The sequence below is a fragment of the Chiloscyllium punctatum genome, chromosome 3 (assembly GCF_047496795.1).
Source record: "Chiloscyllium punctatum isolate Juve2018m chromosome 3, sChiPun1.3, whole genome shotgun sequence".
NCBI lineage: Eukaryota > Metazoa > Chordata > Chondrichthyes > Orectolobiformes > Hemiscylliidae > Chiloscyllium > Chiloscyllium punctatum.
This window is the reverse complement of record NC_092741.1, coordinates 102,439,727-102,460,125: the sequence shown is the minus strand read 5'-3', so window position 1 is coordinate 102,460,125 and position 20,399 is coordinate 102,439,727. Positions and strand designations below refer to the sequence as shown.

Here is a 20,399-nt window from a genome sequence, read left to right as displayed (position 1 = left end):
CCTTGCAGGACACCACTTGTCACTGGCTGCCATCTTGAGAAAGACCCTTTTATCCCCACTTTCTACTCTCCGCCAGACAGCCAGGCTTCTATCCATACTAGCACCTTGCCCTTATCTTACTCAGCAGCCTCCTGTGCAGTACCTTGTCAAAGGCCTTCCTGAAATTCAGGTAGATAATATCCATTGGTTCTCTTTGGTCTAACCTGTTCGTTACTCCCTCAAAGAATTCTAGCAGATTTGTCAGCCATGACTTCCCCTTGATGAAGCCATGCAGACTTTGCCCAATTTTACCAGACACTTCCAAGTATTCAGAAATCGCATCCTTCCCAATGCATTCCACGACCAACGTTAGGCTAATTCATCTGTAATTTTGATTTACTGCCATTTTAAACAGGGGTGTCACTTTAGTGACTTTCCAGTCCTCTGGGACCCTCCCAGATTCTAGTGATTCCTGAAGGATCACCATTAATACCTCCACTATATCTTCAGCTATCTCCTTTAGAACTCTGGGGTTTGGTCTATCTGGTCCAGGTGATTTATCCACCTTCAGGCCTTTCATTTTTTTCTAACACCTTCTCCTTAGAGATGGCCACCATACAGTCTGCCCGCTGACTCTCTTGAATTTTTGGAGTATTACTTATGTCTTCTACCATGAAGACTGACATGAAGTAATTAGTCAGTTCCTCAGCCATTTCCTTGTTCCTCACTACTATCTCTCCAGCATCCTTTTCCAGCAGTCAAATTTCTACTTTTGCCTGTCTTTTGCCCTTTATATATCTAAATATACTCTTACAGTCTTCCTTAATATTACTGGCTAGCTTACCCTCATATTTAATCTTCTCCATCCTATTTCTTTTCTTGTTGGTCTTTGCAAGCTTCCCAATCCTCTGGTTTCCCAATGCCCTTTGCCACATTACATGCTTTCCATGCTGCATTTATGCTATCCCTGACTTCCCTAGTCAGCCATGGTTGCCTCACCCTTCCTGTACCATACTTCTTTCTCCTTGGGATGAATTTTTGCTGTGTCTCCTTAATTACTCCCAGAAACTCCTGCCAGTGATGTTCCACTCTCTTTCCTGCAAGGCTTCTCTCCCAGTCAATTCAGCCCAGCTTCTCCCTCATGCCTAAATAGTTGCTTTTATCTAGCTGTAATACCCTTAATTCTGATTTTATCATCTCCCTCTCAAATTGCAAAGGGTTCCTTCACCTTAAGCTCCCTTGTCAAGTCTGCCTCATTGCACAAAGCTAAATCCAGTATTACCTGTTCCCTAGTGGGCTCCACCACAATCTGCTCCAAAAAGCCATCTTGCACACATTCCACCAATTCCTTTTCTTGCAATCCACTACCAACCTGATTTTCCCAGTCCACCTGCATCTTGAAATCCTCCATGATCACTGTAACTTTGCCTGGTCAAACATGTTTTCTATCTGGTATATCTTGCACCCCAGCTCTTGACTACTGTTTGGAGGCCTGTACATAACTCCAACTATGGTTTTTTTCACCTTTTGTAGTTCCTCAATTCTACCCACACAGTTTCTATGCCATCTGACTTTACTTAGTTTCTTATTACTGATTTAATTTCATTTCTTACTAATAGGGCAGTCCCACCTCCTCTGCCCACCTGCCTATCTTTTTGATCGGATATATATCCTGGGATTGTTGGGCCGAAGGGCCTGTTTCCACACTGTAATCTAATCTAAGATACCTTGATTGTCTGTTGAGTAATCTAATCTAAAAATATTCAGCTCCCAATCCCAATCTCCTTGCAGCTACATCTCCGTGATGCCCACCACATCATACCTGCCAATTTCGATCTGCGCAAAAAGCTAATTTACCTTATTCCTTATACTGCTTGCATTCAGATATAACCCCTTCAGTCCTATATTCACTGTTCTTCTTCTCATTCTCATTTGTTTGTCTAGTGTGCTTGAAGTTTGATTGCTAACCTTGTCCAAACACTGTGTCCTATTCGTGTTTGTGCTGGAGACTTTAATAACCTCTCCTGAGTTCTCCTTCCCTGCCATTTCTTTCATATTTTTCACACAGTTGAATCCACCCCTATGGATATTAATCTGCTGCTTTGTTTCCCACTTTCTAGTTTAAAGTCCTGTTGACCAGTCTATTTACCCTTTTCGTGAGAACATTGGTCCCAGCTTGGTTCAGGTAGAGACTGTCCAGCGGTATAATCCCTCCTGTTTCAATACCGATGCCACTGCCTGATGAAAGAAACCCCTTTTTCCCACACCACTCTCTTAGCCACGTGTTTACTTCCCTTATTCTTGTGGCCCTAAGCCAATTTGCACGTGGCTCAAGCAGTAATCCAGAGCTTCTATACCTTGAGGACCTGTTCTTTAATTTGGTTCCTGGCTCCTGGTAATCCCTGAATAAGTTCTCTTTCCTAGTCTGGCCTATGTTGTTTGTTCTGGCATGGACCACAACAACTGGATCCTCCCCCTCCCTCTCCAGTATCTTTTCAAGCAGTCAGAGATATCCTTTACCCTGGCACTGGGCAGGCAACATACCTTGCAGGACTTTCAATCCTGCCTACAAAGGATACTATCTATTCCCCTAATTAACCTTTTTAAAGTCACATTACTATGCTGCTTTCAGCGGTTTCAGTGAGTGGGTTGGCTTCCAAGACAGTTAAAAGTAAGCTATCCAACTAGGCAAGACTGTGTGCCAAGACCAAATTGCATGCTTTTAAATTTATTTGTTTATTAGAACAGCATTTATTGCTCACCCTGACTTGCCCTTCAGAAGTTGGCGGAGAGCTGCTGCCTTGAACTGTGATATAGAGAAAATGAGAATTCCAGGAATCTCACCAAATGACAGTAAAGTGTTGTAACCCCAGCTGATTTTACTCATAGAATAAAATAAAATCCCAAAAGTGTGGGAGCAGGCCATTTGGCCTGTTGAGTCCATACCAACCCCCCGCGAAGAGCACTCCACCAGACCCATGTCCCTATCCTATAACTCTGCATTTCCTGTGGCTAACTCACCTAGCCTGCATACTCTAGACACAATGGGCAATTAGCATGGCCAATCCACCTAATCTGTGCAGTTGTGGACTGTGGGAGGAAACCAGAACACCCGGAGGAAACCCACGCAAACACAAGGAGAAAGTGCAAACTCCACATGAGGGTGGAATTGAACCAGTGTCCCACATGGTAGGCTGATGGAGAAAATACAGAGGCATGGAATTGAGGGTGATTCAGCAGTTTGGATTAGAAACTGGCTTTCTGGAAGAAGGCAGCGAGTGGTGGTTGATGGAAAATATTCAGTCTGGAGTCCAGTTATTAGTGGTGTGCCACAAGGATCTGTTTTGGGACCACTGCGACACTAAAGTCGGTGGAGTAGTGAACAGTTTGGAAGAATGTTACAGGTTGCAAGGGGACTTGGATAAACTGCAGAATTGGGCTGAAGGGTCGCAAATAGAGTTCCATGCAGCTAAATGTGAGGTGATGCACTTTGGGAAGAATAACAGGAAGGCAGAGTACCAGGTCAATGGAAAGATTCTTGGTAGTGTGGATATGCAGAGGGATCTTGGAATCCATGTACATGGATCCCTGAAAGTTGCCACCCAGGTGGATAGTGCTGTGAAGAAGATGTGTTAGGTTTCATTGGTAGAGGGATTGAGTTCTGGAACTGCAATATTATGTTGCAACTATACAAAACGCAGCCACATTTGGAATATTGTGTACACTTCTGATCGCTCCATTACAGGAAGGATGTGGAAGCATTGGAAAAGGTGCAGAGGAGATTTACCAGGATGTTGCCTGGTCTGGAGGGAAGGCCTTATGAGGAAAGGCTGAGAGACTTGGGTCTGTTCTCATTGGAAAGCAGGCGGCTAAGGGGGAATTTGATAGAGACATACAAGATGATCAGAGGATTAGATAGGGTAGACAGTAGGATGACGTCAGCTTGTATGAGAGGGGATAACTACAAATTGAGGGGTCATAGATTTAAGACAGATGTCAGAGGAAAGTCTTTTATGCAGAGAGTGGGTAAGGGTGTGGAATGCCCTACCTGCAAATATAGTCAACTCAGCCACATTAAGGAGATTTAACAATCCTTAGATAAGCACATGGATGATTTTGGGATAGTATAGGGGGACGAGCTGAGAATAGTTCACAGGTTGGCGCAACATCGAGGGCCGAAGTGTCTGTTCTGCACTGTATTGTTCTATGTGCTGTGAAGCAGCAGTGCTAACCACTGAGCCACCGTGCTGTCCCATTATTATTGGACAAGTCTGATTCCAGACATAGAACAATGCAGGACAGGAATGGACTCTTTGAGCCTCGATGTTGTGCCGAACATGGTGCCAAATCAAACTAATCTCTATTGCCTGCCTTTGATCCATATCCCCACATTCCTTGCAACATCGTGTGCTTATTTGAAAGTCTCTTTAAATGCCCCCATTGTGTCTGTTTCCACCACCACCCCAGACAATGTGTTCGAGATTCCTATCACTGTCTAGGTTTAAAAAAGACTTGCCCCTCACATCTCCTTTGAATTCTCCCTCCCCTCCTCCTCTCATCTTAGATGCATGCCCCCTGAATTTAGATATTTCATCTCTGGGGAAAAAAAATTCTGACTGTGAACCCTACCTATGCATCTCATAATTTCATAGACTTCTATCAAGTCTCTCCTCAGCCTCTGCCACTCAAGAGAAAACAAACTGAATTTTTTTCACCTCTCCTTATAGCTCATTCCCTCTAATCTAGATAACGTCCTGGTAAACCTTTTCTGCACCCTCTTCAAAGCCTCCACATCCTTCCTGCAACGTAGCGACCAGAATTGATCGCAATACTCTAAGTGTGACCTAACCAAAGCCTTATAAGAACTGCAAACTGATATCCTGACTCTTGTATTCAACTTTCCGACCAATAAAGATAAGCATGCCAAACACATTCTTTACCACCCTATCTACTTGCGTGGTCACTTTCACAGAGCCATGGACTTGAATTCCATTCTGTACATCAATGTCATTCAGGGTCCTTAACGTATATTTTTTCTTAACGTTTGATCTCCCAAAGGGCAGCACCTCACACTTACATGGATTAAACTCCACCTGCCATTTCTCCAACCATGTCAGCAATTGATCTGTAGCCCACTGTGTCCTTTGACAACCTTCTACACTATGCACAACTCCACCAGTCTTTCTATCATCTGCAAACTTACCATCTTAATTTTCATCCAAGTCATTCATATATATCATAAACAGAAAAGGTCTCAGTATGGATGTCTGCTGAACACCACTAGTCACAGACCTCCAGCCTGAAAAATACCCTTCCACCACTACCCTTCTATTCCTTCTATGGGCAAGCCAATTCTGAATCCACGCAGCCAAGTCACCATGGATGCCATCCATCTTAATCTTCTGGATGAGCCCACCATGAGGGTCCTAGTCAAAAGCTTTACTAAAATCCATGTAGTCAACATCTACTCCTCATTGATCACCTTTGTCACCTCCTTGAACAATACAATCAAGTTAGTAAGACATGACCTGCCCTGCACAAAGCCATGCTGACTGTCCTTAATCAGGTCATGCTTTTCCATAACCATGTAACCCCTACCCTTAAGAATTCTCTCCAGTAGCTTCCCAACCACCGATGTGAGACTCACTTAAGAAGTTGTGATTACTGTTTCCAAAATGCTCTCCCTCTGAAAAGGCAGTCACCTGGCCAGGCTCATTGGCCATACAGGATTTTGTACTGGTTAATCAACTAGTTGGGCTATAGTTTCCTTGATTGCCTCTGTTTCCCTTCTTGAACAGAGGAACAACATTAGCTACTCACAGGTAACTAATAAAGGTGCAAATATCTTGCCTGTCTCAGAACCTGCAGTAGATACCATCAGGCCCTGGGGACTTATCAACTTCAATGTTCTTCAAGAGACCCAACACTACTTCTTTCTTGATCTCAAAATGCCGTACCATATTGCCATGTTCCAAATTTGACTGTTCCACATTTCCTTCTCCTTAGTAAATACTGAGTCAAAGTATTCATTTACAATCTAACTCACATTCTCTGCCTCCAAGCACATACTTCCTCCTTTATCATTGAGTGGTCCTACTTTCTTCCTAGTTATCTTCTTGCTTTTTAAGTATGTAAAGAACGCCTTGGGATTCTCTTTAACTCTACTTGTCAAGGTCATTTCATGACCCCTTCTTGCTCTCCTAATTCCCTGCAGTTCTTGTCTGTTTTCTTTATACTGCTCAGTCTGATTTTAGCTTCCTAAACCTAATTTATTACATTTCTTTTTTCTCTTTTGACTAAATGCACAACCTCCCTTGTTATCTAAGGGTCCCTTACCTTGCCATCCTTGTCCTTCCTTCTTACTGGAACATGCTGGTCCTCAGCTGTCATCAGCAAGTCTTTAAATAATTGCCACGTGTCAAATGTGGACTTCACCTGATAACAGCTCCTCCCAATTATATAACATAAGAACTAGGAGCAGGAGTAGGCCATCTAGTTCTTCGAGCCTGCTCTGCCATTCAGTAAGATCGGGGCTGATCCTCTCGAATGTGGCGATAGAAACACCTGTCTGTGCCTCTAACTCGTGAGTCTCCTACCACTATCGCTCACTTGGATCGTGCTCAACCCTCCTATAGAGCAGAGCCAGTTGTGTTGCCACAGGTCTAGGTGCTGCTGTTATAATCCCTATAGAGGCTATCCACTCCAACAGTATCCACAACAGTACTCATCTCTCATATTAATTGCTATTCATTGCCTCACTAGCACGTGTCACTGGTAGTAACCGAGAGATTATTACCCAGAGGTCCTGCTTTACAGCCTCTCTCCTAACTCCCTATACTCATTCCACAGGTCATCCCTCTTTCTACCTGTGTTATTTGTACCAATGTGCACAATGACCTCTGGCAGCTCACCCCCTTGAGAGTTTTGTGTAACCACTCAAGAAATGTCCTTGACTCTGGCACCAGAGAGGCAGCACACCATCCTGGAGTCTCAAATGTGGCTCAGAAGCATCCGTCTGTCCCTCTAACGAGTGAGTTTCCTACCACTATCGTTCATTTGGATCTTGCCCAACCCTGCTATAGAGCAGAACCAGTTGTGTTGCCACAGGTCTGGCTGCTACTGTTATAATCCCCTAAGAGGATATCCGCCCAATGGTATCCAAAACAGTATACCTGTTAGAGAGGGAAGAAATCAACTAGGGGAAAGTGAGGACTGCAGATGCTGGAGATCAGAGTCAAGAGTGTGGTGTTAGAAAAGCACAGCAGGTTAGGCAGCATCCGAAGAGCAGGAGAATCAACGTTTCGAGCATAAGCCCTTCATCAGGAATGAAGAGGGGAAGAGCCATGAGAGACTCCTGCACTACCTGCCTATCTCTCCTGGTGGTAACCCATCTGCCTGACTGAACCAGTGGTGTGATCACCTGCCTGTAACTAGTGTCTATGATGCTCTGTATGGCCCTCAGGGTGTCCAACCTCTGTTCTAACCGAACAATGCCCTTTGTGAGGAGCTGCAGCTGCAGGCATAGTTGTCAGGGACACTAGACTGCTCCCTGATCTCTCGCATCTGGCAGGAGGAGCATACCATTGCCCTAACTGCCGTCTCTGCCCATTTACACTAAGAAAGACAAAAGAATCTTACCTTGCTTTTACCTTGCTAAACTTCCGCACTAAAGCTAACTCGCCTGCAATTACACAGACTAGCAGCACTAACTGGTTATGAGACAGAAGTTTAGCTTGTTAGATCATATTTTTGTTAGTTTTGGTTTTGATGAAGGGGTCTCTCTCTGAACAAAAGCACACTGCAGATTTTGCCTTAACAACAAAACAAGCTTATTATCAAAGGAACATAGTTTGAATTATTCAATTTCATCTATCTAATTAGAACACAAATTCAAAGAATTTAAACACGCAGTAGAAGTACCATTCCATTGCTCATAAAACAGTCCTTTTTGAATTTGTTAAGATACAAAAATCGAGGGCCGAAAGGCCGGTACTGCGCTGTAATGTTCTAAAAATACACTGAAAATATAGTACTCAAAAAAAAAGAGTCCCTGTACCTAACACCTCACCTTGGCTTATGACTTCAATTTTTAAACTGAAACTGTAGCTACCCTTTTTCTGGAGCCATCATACACTTGAGTTCTAATACACTCAGCTTAAGTAACCACTTCTGGGTTTTGCCTGGTCTGGAACTAACACTGCCTTTTCATTCTGAGGACCTATCTCACTTTGTAGCCTTTTAATACAAGGTGGGTCAAAAATCCTGGATTCCCTCCCTAATGGCATTGTGGGTCAGCCCACATCAGGTGGACTGTCATGGTTCAAGAAGGTAGTCCACCACTACCTACTCAAGGACAACTAGGGGTGGGCAATAAATGTAGCCAGCCAATGACATTCACATCCAACAAATGAATAAACACAAATATATATTTTTCGAAGGGCTTCACAAAACTAACGCTATCCAGAGTTAAAAGTGAATCTTACAAAGACAGAAATTCCTGGAGAAACTCAGCATGTCTGGCAACAGTTTTGGGTCCAGTGACAATTTGGGGCCAGTCAACCCCCTCCCCACCCCCAAAACAAAACTCTATTCAGATGCAACCAGACCTGTTTAGTAAAATAAAAAAAAGATGCATTGTGCAGCAAACTCATTCATTCTGCAGCTAAGCTTCAAAAACTGTTTTTAGAAGCAATCACCATAGCCAGCGATATGATTGCAAGTTAACAATTAGCTTCGGACACTTAGAAAAACCTACTGGTTACTAATTGAAAACCAGAAATCGAAGCTTACAGCGTCTAATATTTGAACTTCTACATGTAACATCCACATCATTGAAATTCATGTGATACAGTTTCGAGTCAAGATGATGTGTGGCTTGGAAGGAATTTTCAAGTGATGGAAATTTTCAAGTGATAGTATTCCCATTTCAGATGCTTTGGATATTTCTGATTCACTAGTTAGCCAGGAAAGGTTCTAGGAGTTGAAACTTGCTCTTAACTCCTGACACTTCTCCCTGTCCCCTCACATGTGCAGTTTACCCTCCCCACCCCAACAAATATCCCAACTCTGGACTGTTCTGAGTCCCTAACACCACATTCCCAACTGACCAGCACCTGGTTTATATATCCATTCACCCACCTTGCCACCCCTCCATACATTTACCACACTGAAAAACTGCTTTAGTATCCCACAACTGTTTGATGTGTTGGTAAGTGAATGAACTTGCCATTATACATCCACGACTGCTACAGAAAAAGGAGTGAAAATGCAGGGAATCAAAGCAGAGTGATACTTATGTATGAGATCAGTAATTCTCTGGTGCTTGTTCATTGTGCAAGATTCAGACAATTACATTACGTTGCATCTAAGGTTCCTTATGATTTGTTTTCTGTTAGAATGGACTTTCTTTTGCATCTAATATAAATATCTACAACACAGACAAAAAATCTTTTATCTTGCTGTGTTACATTTGGTCAGTAAAAATAATGCAGTGGTAATGTAAATTAAAACATTGACATTTTATCCCATTTTTCCAAAATTATAGAATTTCTTTTAAATGAAATTATTACTTTTGGGTTTTTCGTAGCTATTGGATATGAAAGTTTTTGTGGACACTGACTCTGACATAAGACTTGTTCGACGGCTAAAAAGAGATATATCCGAGAGGGGTCGTGACATTGTTGGTGTCATCAAACAATACAACAAGTTTGTCAAGCCTGCCTTTGAACAGTACATAGAACCAACTGTACAGCTGTCAGACATTGTGGTTCCTCGAGGTAAGAATAACTTATACCATAAATAGGACCTAGTTGTTTTTATTGAACTGAAAAATGCAAGAATTTGAAACATGTGCCTGGCTTCTTTTATGTAAGTGCCTTTTGCTTCACATTTAATTTATAATTGGAGTGGGAAGAAAGTGAGCAAAACATAGATCAGAAATTTAATCCTTGAAGTTTTAAAATTAAGATCCAATGACACTTTGCAAATATGGCAGAGGTTATGCTACACCTGAATGAAGACCTTTAGTTCATTTACTTTATTTGATTACTTACCTGAATCTGGTTATTTTAGTTGCTACCAATACAGATTAACTCCATCATGGAAACATCTGCTAAAGTGATGCATGGAAAAAATTGCCAAATGTAATATTCAAGGCATTGGTTAAAAATTCCAGAAGTCTGATTATAAAAATAGAATCTGACTTTATTCACTAAACTGTAATCCTAAAATTAAAAGTTCTTTGAACTTTGGGAAGCGTTTCAAATTTGGCCAATATTTATCCATTCACTTTAGCTCTACACTCCAGTTCTTTGTCAAGTGCTCTCAATGCTCATTAAATTTTGGAGAATTCCTGTAGAAATGACAGCCATAATTGCTGACAGAATTTATGGTCAGAGCTGAAAATGTGTTGCTGAAAAAGCGCAGCAGGTCAGGCAGCATCCAAGGAGCAGGAGAATCGACCTTTCGGGCATGAGCCCTTCTTCAGGAATGAGGAGAGTGTGCCAAGCAGGCTAAGATAAAAGGTAGGGAGGAGGGACTTGGGGGAGGGGCGTTGGAAATGCGATAGGTGGAAGGAGGTTAAGGTGAGGGTGATAGGCCGGACTGGGGGTGGGGGCAGAGAGGTCAGGAAGAAGATTGCAGGTTAGGAAGGTGGTGCTGAGTTCGAGGGTTGGGATTGAGACAAGGTGGGGGGAGGTGAAATGAGGAAACTGGAGAAATCTGAGTTCATCCCTTGTGGTTGGAGGGTTCCTAGACGGAAGATGAGGTGCTCTTCCTCCAGCCGTCATGTTGCTATGGTCTGGCGATGGAGGAGTCCAAGGACCTGCATGACCTTGGTGGAGTGGGAGGGGGAGTTGAAGTGTTCAGCCATGGGGCGGTTGGGTTGGTTGGTCCGGGTATCCCAGAGGTGTTCACTGAAACGTTCCACAAGTAGGCGGCTTGTCTCCCCAATATAGAGGAGGCCACATCGGGTGCAGCGGATGCAGTAAATGATGTGTGTGGAGGTGCAGGTGAATTTGTGGCAGATATGGAAGGATCCCTTGGGGCCTTGGAGGGAAGTAAGGGGGGAGGTGTGGGCGCAAGTTTTGCATTTCTTGCGGTTGCAGGGGAAGGTGCCGGGAGTGAGGTCGGGTTGGTGGGGGGTGTGGACCTGACAAGGGAGTCACGGAGGGAGTGGTCTTTTTGGAGCGTTGATAGGGGAGGGGAGGGAAATATATCTCTGGTAGTGGGGTCCGTTTGGAAATGGCGGATATGATGTATATGGAGGTTGGTGGGGTGGTAGGTGAGGACCAGTGGGGTTCTGTCCTGGTGGCGATTGGAGGGGCGGGGCTCAAGGGCAGAGAAGCGGGAAGTGGAGGAAATGCGGTGGAGAGCATCGTCGATCACGTCTGGGGGGATATTGCGGTCTTTGAAGAAGGAGGCCATCTGGGTTGTTCGGTATTGGAACTGGTCCTCCTGGGAGCAGATGCGGCGGAGACGAAGGAATTGGGAATATGGGCTGGTGTTTTTACAGGGGGCAGGGTGGGAAGAGGTGTAGTCTAGGTAGCTGTGGGAGTCGGTCGGTTTATAGTAAATGTCTGTGTTGATTCGGTCGCCCGAGATAGAAACAGAGAGGTCTAGGAAGGGGAGGGAGGAGTCTGAGACGGTCCAGTTAAATTTGAGGTCGAGGTGGAAGGTGTTGGTAAAGTGGATGAACTGTTCAACCTCCTTGTGGGAGCACGAAGCAGCGCCGATACAATCATCGATGTAGCGGAGGAAAATGTGGGGGGGGGGTGGTTCCAGTGTAGCTGCGGAAGATGGACCTAGGGGTGCAGGTACATGGTTCCTTGAAAGTGGCAAGGTGTTCTTTGACAGGTAGACAGGGTGGTGAAGAGGGCGTTTGGTATGTTTGCATTCATTGATTAGAGCATTGGGAACAGGAGTTGGGATGTCATGTTACAATTGTACAAAACATTATTGAGGCCACATTTGACTACTGTGTACAGTTCTAGTTACCTTGCCAAAGGAAGGATATTATTAAACTGAAAGAAGTTGCAAAACAGATGTACAAGGATATTACCAAGACTGGAGTGCTTGAATTGTAAGGAGAGACTGGATAGGCTGGGACTTTTTTCCATGGAGTGTAGGAGGCTATAAACCTTTATAGAGGTTTATAAAATCATGAGGGGAAAAATAAGGTGAATAATCAAGGAGTCCAAAACCTAGAGGGCTTAGGTTTAAGGTGAGAGGGGAATTCTAAATGTGGCCAAACCCAAAGTCCTATACAACATGACCTGTCAACTCTTGTACTCCATACCATGTCCGATGAAGGAAAGCATGCCGCATGCCACTTTCAGAGTACAATGGATCTAAACAGTAGATGAGAATGTGCAATTCAAAACAAAAACAGATTATCCATGATCTTTATCAATGGCAGAGTAAGCTGAATTTTGTTTGTTCAAATGTGGGGTATGGTCCCTGTCTGCCCTGTTTTTATTCTTTATAACATTCCTTGGGATGATCTTAAAAAAACTTGATTAATTTTCATAGATTGAATACTTGCAGTCACTGGAACACTGAATCAGTAATTTGGCTCCAGTTTGAACTCAGTTTGTTTTTTGGACACAGGGCAACCAAGTGGCTGCTGTCATTTCATCCATTAGGACTTTCCAGATGGTTGTATCTGCTGTGTATCTCATGAATCTCTTGCAAATAAGATCCTGAAGTGACTTTAATCAAAAAGAAAGATTAGATGATGAAGAGGTTAAACATTCTCACTTGCAAAAACTGAACTATAGTGGATGAGACTTTTTTTATTGTTGAGTAAAGCTGTTATTGCAGTTAGTTCAAGGGGATACAATTTCCCAACTCTGACAAACCACTCGGTACTTCACTTCCAATGATATAAAAATAATGAACTTCGGTGGATGGAAGCTCCCTGCAACTTGTGAGAGCTGTCATAATTTAGATGAATGGCTGAACTGAGTCTGCTGCTTACATTATAATGATATCTGAACTTAAAATCAGCTCAAGTTAGTGACTTGGAAGTATCAAGCAATCTTATCCTCGAACTTCATAGCTAGTAGAAACACAGGGTTAGAGCTATAGGGAGAGGCTGAATAAGCTGGGGCTGTTTTCTCTGGAGCATCAGAGGCTGAAGCATGATCTTATAGAGGCTTATAAAATCAAGATAGGGTATGGATAGGGTAAATAGACAAGATATTTTCCCTGCGATGGGAGAGTCCAGAACTACAAGGCAAAGGTTTAAGGTGAGAGGGAAAGATTGAAAAGGGACCTAACGGGCAACTTTTTCACACACAGGGTGGTGCATGTATGGAATAAACTGCCAGATGAAGTGGTGGAGGCATCTGAAAAGCTGGCTGGGTATATGAATAGGAAGTGTTGTGAGGCATACGGGCCAAGTGCTGGTAGATGGACTAGACTAATTTAGGATATCTGATGGGCATGACTAAAGTTGGACTGAAGAGTCTGTTTCCATGATGTACATTTCTATGACTCTGACTCTTAGCCAACCTTAAAATATCCAATATTCCACAGCAGTTTATACCATGACAATAAGGATGCAATTGATGAGTTTTTTTACAACCTTTATGAGTGGGTACTAAGCTGTAGCGCAGGTTAGCAATAGATTGGAAATACTTATAGAGACCATAAACACAATGATGAAATAACAGACCGTGGGCAACTATGGATCTATCAGTGGCATTTCCATTCCTTATAAAAGTAAATTATCAACAGTAAAATACAAATAAATAGTTGATGCCAGCCTCCTCATGATTTATTAGGAAGTGACGTCCCTAACGAACAGATTTGCGCACTGAATGAACATTTTATCACAGCTGCCCTATACAACAGCACTGATTCTTTTACAGAGAATCAGTGTGTGCTATATTACCACCCCGATGCCATCCTTGATGTAATTGACTGTTTATATTAAAATGGTTTGACATGTAAAACTGTTGGAAATATGCATTGTAGCCTTTTCAAATGCATGTTCTCATTTAAATGTGTGTTTTGACACAATGTGATCAGGTACAAGAAGCAATGAAAATTTTGAGGTCGTGCATGAATAAACAGTAACTTTGGTATTTTGTGGTAGGTATTCCAGAATTCTGGAGGTATTATGCATGGTCCTAGATCTAGTGGACTGATGTCTTGCATTTACTGCTTATGGCAGGATGACTATTTTGTCATCTATCAGAATAAATTTCATTGGTGTTTTGAACCATTCACTGATAGGCTCTGTCATGTGCTTCAACATTATATTTCCCTTCTGTTACATTTCTTTCTTCCATATTTTTTTTCAATATTTCTAAAATTTGCAATTGCTTTAATTTTTCTACATCTAACGTTTAAATGTTTGTGAATCTTTAAACTGCCATAGCAATCCTCAGAAAAAGCCAGTTTAGTGCATCCGCTGAAACAGTTTATGGAAATCATATAGCTGAACAGTTTCATTACTATTGCAGTACCAAGTCACAATTCTACTTGGGTTTGAAGAACAAGCTCTTCTGCTGCCAGGCTGATGGGTCCACATAATCAGCCCTTGCTGTGGTATCATGATCTGGAATGTCAGTTACGTTTTCCGTACAGTCAGTGTTTGGTTACTTGATACTAACATTATACCAAGTTATACTTTGCAAGAATGGATAATGTACATAATATCAAGAATGAACACACCAGCCATGTAATCAACTTTTCCTAGACTATTTGTCCTTCCTGGTGAAGGGCTCTTGCCCAAAACATTGATTCTACTGTTCCTCTGATGCTGCCTGACATGTTGTGCTTTTCCAGCATCCCACTCCAGCATCTGCAGTCCTCATTTTTTCATTTTTCAAAGACCATATATGCAAATATCTGGTCACAAGCATATTGACAAATATTCACCATATTTTTTTTGCTCCAGTTCCAAAACAGTTAAGTAGTTATTGCTCAATTGATCGCAGCTTTGTAACTAAAAAATAAGATCAAGAATTGACTGAATTAGCGTCCCTCATCTCGCAATGCAGTAGTAACAAATCAGTTAATGTTTTGCCATTGTTATTTGTGAAACCAACACAACTTCTGGTGTCTGAACATGTGCAGTTAAACATGCAATTCTGAAGTTGCTGTCAACATGAGCAGCAATAAGGAGCAGAAATAGGCCATTTGGCCCCTCAGGCCTGCTTTGCCATCTAATAAGGTCACAGCTGATTTGTGCTTTGAATTCCACATTCTCTTCTAATTGCAATAACCTTTTATCTCCTTGCTGAATAAAGAGATTATCTACCTCTGGCTTAAAAATCCTGCCTTCATTGTCTTCTGAGACAAGAGTTCCAAAGTCACACAACACTCTGAGAGAAAATAAAATTTCCTCCTCGCTGCCCTTAAAAGAGACCTAACTTTTAAACAGTTGCTCTAGTTCTAAATTCATCTACATTCTAAATTCATCTAAATTCCACATTTACCTTGTCAAGACCGTACAGGACCTTATGTACTTCAAGTCATCTGTCATTCTTCTAACCTCCAGTGGAACTAAGCCCAATCTGGTCCAACCTTTCCTCATAAGACAACCACCTCATTCCAAGTATTAATCCAGTAAACCTTCTTTGAGTTGTCGCCAACATATCTTCCTTTAAATAAAGGGACCAAAACTGCACATAGTATTCGAGATGTGGTCTTGCTAATGTCCTGTATAATTGAAGCAGAAAATACTTACTGCTATGTTCAATTCTACTCATAATAAAAGGTAGCGTTCCATTAGCTGCCTTAATTATTTGCTTGCCCTGTATACTAATTTTTTTATGACTCAGATTTGTAGCTCAGGTTGAGGTTCTGGATGTACATTTGCTCACTGAACTGGAAGGTTCATTTTCAGACATTTTATCACCATGCTAGGTAACATCATTAGTGATCCTCCAGATGAAGCACTGGTGACATGGCCCACTTTGTATTTACAGGGGAACCTTGATTATCCGAACGAGATGGGCGGGTTCTATTTTGTTCGGATAATTGATTATTCGGTTAATCAATTCAATGCCTTTCCTCTTGGGCTCGGTGTTTTCTATTAAATCTGCTCCCTGTTCAGACTAGGCAGCAGCACAATGCATGGGAGCCACACTGCCCCCCCCCTCCCGACCACCCTCACACCCCGTCCAACACCGCCCCCAACCCCATCCAACAACCCTGTCAAACACCACCCTTTGCCTGCCCCAACCCCATCCAAAACCACTCCCTATTCAAGAGACTGGCAGCAGCACACAGCTCCCGAGACCCTCTTGTCCCCCCTGCACCCGCCAACCCCACCCCTCAACCCCATCCAACACTGCCACCTCCCCACAACCCTGTCCAACACCAGCCCTCCATCCGCACCCCACCCCATACAACACTGCCCCACCAACTCCATCCATCACCCTTTCCCATTCGCCCCCCCACCCCGCCTTCCATCCTCCTTCCAAATCCGCCCCAACCCCTGCCCTCCTCCCAATCCTGTCCAACCCCATCCGCCATCCTGCACCCCCCACCCCCCACCCCCACCACCCCCACCCCCCTTTTGGGGCAACCGGACCGGACACCAACAAGACTGCTGCAGCCGCCTTTTTGGGGGTGAGTCTCCAAATAGTGTGTGATGCGCGCACACACACCACACACACTGCCCTGTACACATATGCACGTGCGCGCACACACCCCTGCACACACATACATGCACACCCCACACAGTTTTACCAGGTTCCACCTGTGCCCTGTACAGGAAAATGTTGGAGACATTATCTGGGGAAGGGGGGTTTAGGGTACACACCTATGTAGAACACCAGCGAAAGTGTGGGGGGAGAGAGAGAGAAGGCGGAAGGTCAGTCATTTGGGGACGGTACCTGGGCTCCCATCAGTCGAGGACTGTTCTCAGCAGCATTTCAGTAAACCGAGTTCACTTTTAATCACTGTAAACAAAAGACGCCATCAGTATTCGAAACACGTCTTTGGTGTAATATTTCTATTGGAACCTCGGGATCTCCTCCAGAAAATCCAATATTCGGATAATTGATATTCGGATAATTGAGGTACCGCTGTATTTGGTCCCTATGTGTTGTTTTCCTATAGACGCTGGTTTGAAGTTCCCCATTGGCTGTTCGCTCTAGGAATGGCAGTTTGTTGTTATTTTTCTCCTCTTTAGTGACTTTTAGCCAATAAGGGTAATATTGATGTTCTTGAAGGTTTCCTCTAATTTGTTTCATTTAGTGATGACAAAGGTGTCATCCACGTAGTGGACCCAAAGTTTGGGTTGGATATTTGGCAGAGCTGTTTGTTCAAGTCATGATATTGGTGATCCCATGGGTATTCTGTTGGTTGGCCGGAGGTTTTATTGTTGAGGGTGAAGTGGGTGATAAGGCTAGGTCCACAAGCTTGATGATATTATCCTTGCTGATGAAGTTGGTGGTGTTGGTGTACGTGCCTTTGGTTCTTCTAATAATGTAGTCAGTGTTTTCTTGGCCAGATTGATTTTGATGGTTGTGAACAGGGCTATATGTCAAAAGAGATCATTATTTCATCCTCTTTTATCTTGGTGTCTTTGATTGTCTTCAGGAATTCTTGGGTGGAGTGGCATGAGGCTTCAACTAACTGTTTTAATTTTTGGTGTAGCTGCTTGGCCAATCTGTAAGTTGGTGTTCCAGGTAGCGAGACCATGGGTCTGAGGGACGCTCCTGGCTTGTGAATTTTAGGTAATCCGTAGTAGCGTGGTGTGCTGGATCCATCTGTTTTGATTTTTTGGACAAGTTTTGAGATGATTTGTAGGTCAGGTTGAGGTTCTAGGTGTAGGTTTGCTCGCTGAGATGGAAGGTTCATTTTCAGATGTTTCGTCACCATACGAAGTAACATCTTCAGTGACCATCCAGACGAAGCACTGCTGGTGTTGCTAATTTCTATTTATATGTTTAGGTTTCCTTGGGTTGGTGATGTCATTTCCTGTGGTGATATCATTTCATGTACTTTTTCTCAGGGGGTGGTAAATGGGGTCTAACTCGATTGTTGTTGTTAGAGTTCCAGTGGGAATGCCATGCTTATAGGAATTCTTGTGCGTGTCTCTGTTTGGCTTGTCCTAGGATGGATGTGTTGTCCCAGTTGAAGTGGTGTCCTTCTTTGTCTCTATGTAAGGATACTAATGAGAGAGGGTCATGTCATTTTGAGGCTAGTTTTCTGCCTGTTTGTCCAATGTAGTGTTTGTTACAGTTTGTTGCACGGTATTTTGTAAATGACATGAGTTTTGCTTGTTGTCTGTATAGGGTCTTTCAAGTTCATTAGCTGCTGTCTAATGTGTGGGTGGGTTTGTGGGCTACCATGATGCCAAGGAGTTTCAGTAGTCTGGCAGTCATTTCCCAGATGTCTTTGATGTAGGGGAGAGTGGCTAGAGTTTCAGGACACGTTTTGTCTACTTGTTAGAGTTTGTTGCTGAGAAATCGGCGGACTGTGTTCATGGGGTACCCACTCTTTTTGAATACACTGTATAGATATCTAGAAGCATGGCATTCCGACTGGAACTCTATCAACAACCAGATTGACTTGGACCCCTGAGAAAAAGAACAGGAAATGACACCACCAACCCAGGGAAACCCAAATAGGAAGGCAGATTACTACCTAAATGGAGCTGAAAATGTGTTGCTGGAAAAGCGCAGCAGGTCAGGCAGCATCCAAGGAGCAGGAGAATTGACGTTTCGGGCATGAGCCCTTCTTCAGGAAATGGGGTCTGCATCTGCAGTCCTCACTTTCTCCTACTACCTAACTGAGTCAAGTTAGGTAAAGGGCAGTACAAAGAGGTCTGGGTGTTCTTGTACACCAGTCAATGAAGGCAACCATGCAGGTACAGCAGGTAGTGAAGAAAGCTAATAGCATGCTGGCCTTCATAACAAGAGGGATTGAGTATAGAAGCAAAGAGGTTCTTCTGCAGCTGTACAGGGCCCTGGTGTGACCGCATCTGAAATATTGTGTGCAGTTCTGGTCTCCAAATTTGAGGAAAGACATTCTGGCTATTGAGGGAGTGCAGCGTAGGTTCACGAAGTCAATTCCTAGAATGGCAGGACTATCTTATGTTGAAAGATTGCAGTGACTGGGCTTGTAAACCCTTGAGTTTAGAAGACTGAAAGAGGATCTGATTGAGACGAATAAGATTATTAAAGGATTGGACACTCTGGAGGCAGGAAGCATGTTTCCGCAGATGGGTGAGTCCCGAACCAGAGGACACAGCTTAAAAATAAGGGGTAGGCCATTTAGGACAGAGATGAGGAGAAACTTCTTCACCCAGAGCGTGGTGGGTGTGTGGGATGCTCTGCCCCAGATGGCAATGGAGGCCCAGTCTTGGATTCGTTTAAGAAAGAGTTGGATAGAGCTCTCAAGGATAGTGGAATCAAGGGTTATGGAGATAAGGCAGGAACAGGATACTGATTGAGGATGATCAGCCATGATCATAATGAATGGTGGTGCAGGCTTGAAGGGCAGAATGGCCTACTCCTGCACCTATTGTCTATTGTCTATAAACATAGAAAGCAAGAAATGTGAGCAGTGCTTTGTCCGGAGGCTCATTGAAGATGTTACCTAGTATGATGATGAAACGTCTGAACATGAACCTTCCAGCTCAGTGAGCAAATCTACATCCAGGTTAATTGTGAACGGCAGGGACCTCAGCATAGACTGCTTTGATTCCACTTGTCACATTTTGCCTATCGGTCAAGAATCCATTTTGCTTGCTTTCTCTATTCTGCTGGCCAACCAATCTTCTGTCATGTTAATATGCAGCCCGGTGGCTCAGTGATTAGCACTGCTGAATCAGTGCTAGTGATCTGGATTCATTTCCACCCTCTGGTGACTGTCTGTGTAGAGTTTACACATTCTTCCCTGAGTCTGTGTGGTTTTCCTCTGGATGTTCTGATTTCCTCTCTCAATCCGGAGATGTGCAGGTGAGATGGATCAGCCATGCTAAATTGTCCATAGTATACAGGGATTTGCAGGCTTGGTGGATTAGCCATGGCAAATGCAGGACCACAGGGGGATGGGTCCGAGTGGAATGCTTTTTGGAGGTCGATGTGAACTCAATGGGCTGAGTGGCCTGCTTCCACACTGTAGGAATTCTGTGATTCTATTCTGTTATCCCCTACACTAGTGATTCACTAGCCTGCCAAAGGGTAATCTGTTGACGCCTTCACAGATGGAAATGAAATAGACATCATTGAATTGATGTGAACTTATAATATATTTTTGTAAAACCCTTAGAAGCAGTGAACCAAAATGATATGCAACTTTTTAAAAATCTTTCTTGGGATGCTGGCTGGGCCAGTATTTATTGCCCATCTCTAATTGCCCGAAATTGAGTAGCTTTCAAGCTACTTTAAGAGGGCACAAGAGTTAGTACTTTGTGTTTCTGGAGCCACAGAAAGGCCAGACCATGTAAAGAC

The 20,399-nt window shown here is 43.4% G+C and overlaps 1 protein-coding gene across 3 annotated transcripts in view; it reads left to right on the top strand.

Annotated features, from left to right (window-relative positions):
- The window catches only part of LOC140463549 (uridine-cytidine kinase-like 1), a 184,918-nt gene that overhangs the window by 92,279 nt on the left and 72,240 nt on the right, over window positions 1-20,399 (top strand). For all 3 annotated transcript variants that reach the window (XM_072557694.1, XM_072557703.1, XM_072557712.1), the window contains exon 6: window positions 9,566-9,755. In XM_072557694.1, the coding sequence (XP_072413795.1) occupies window positions 9,566-9,755 (190 nt within the window). The remainder of the gene's footprint in view (window positions 1-9,565; window positions 9,756-20,399) is intronic.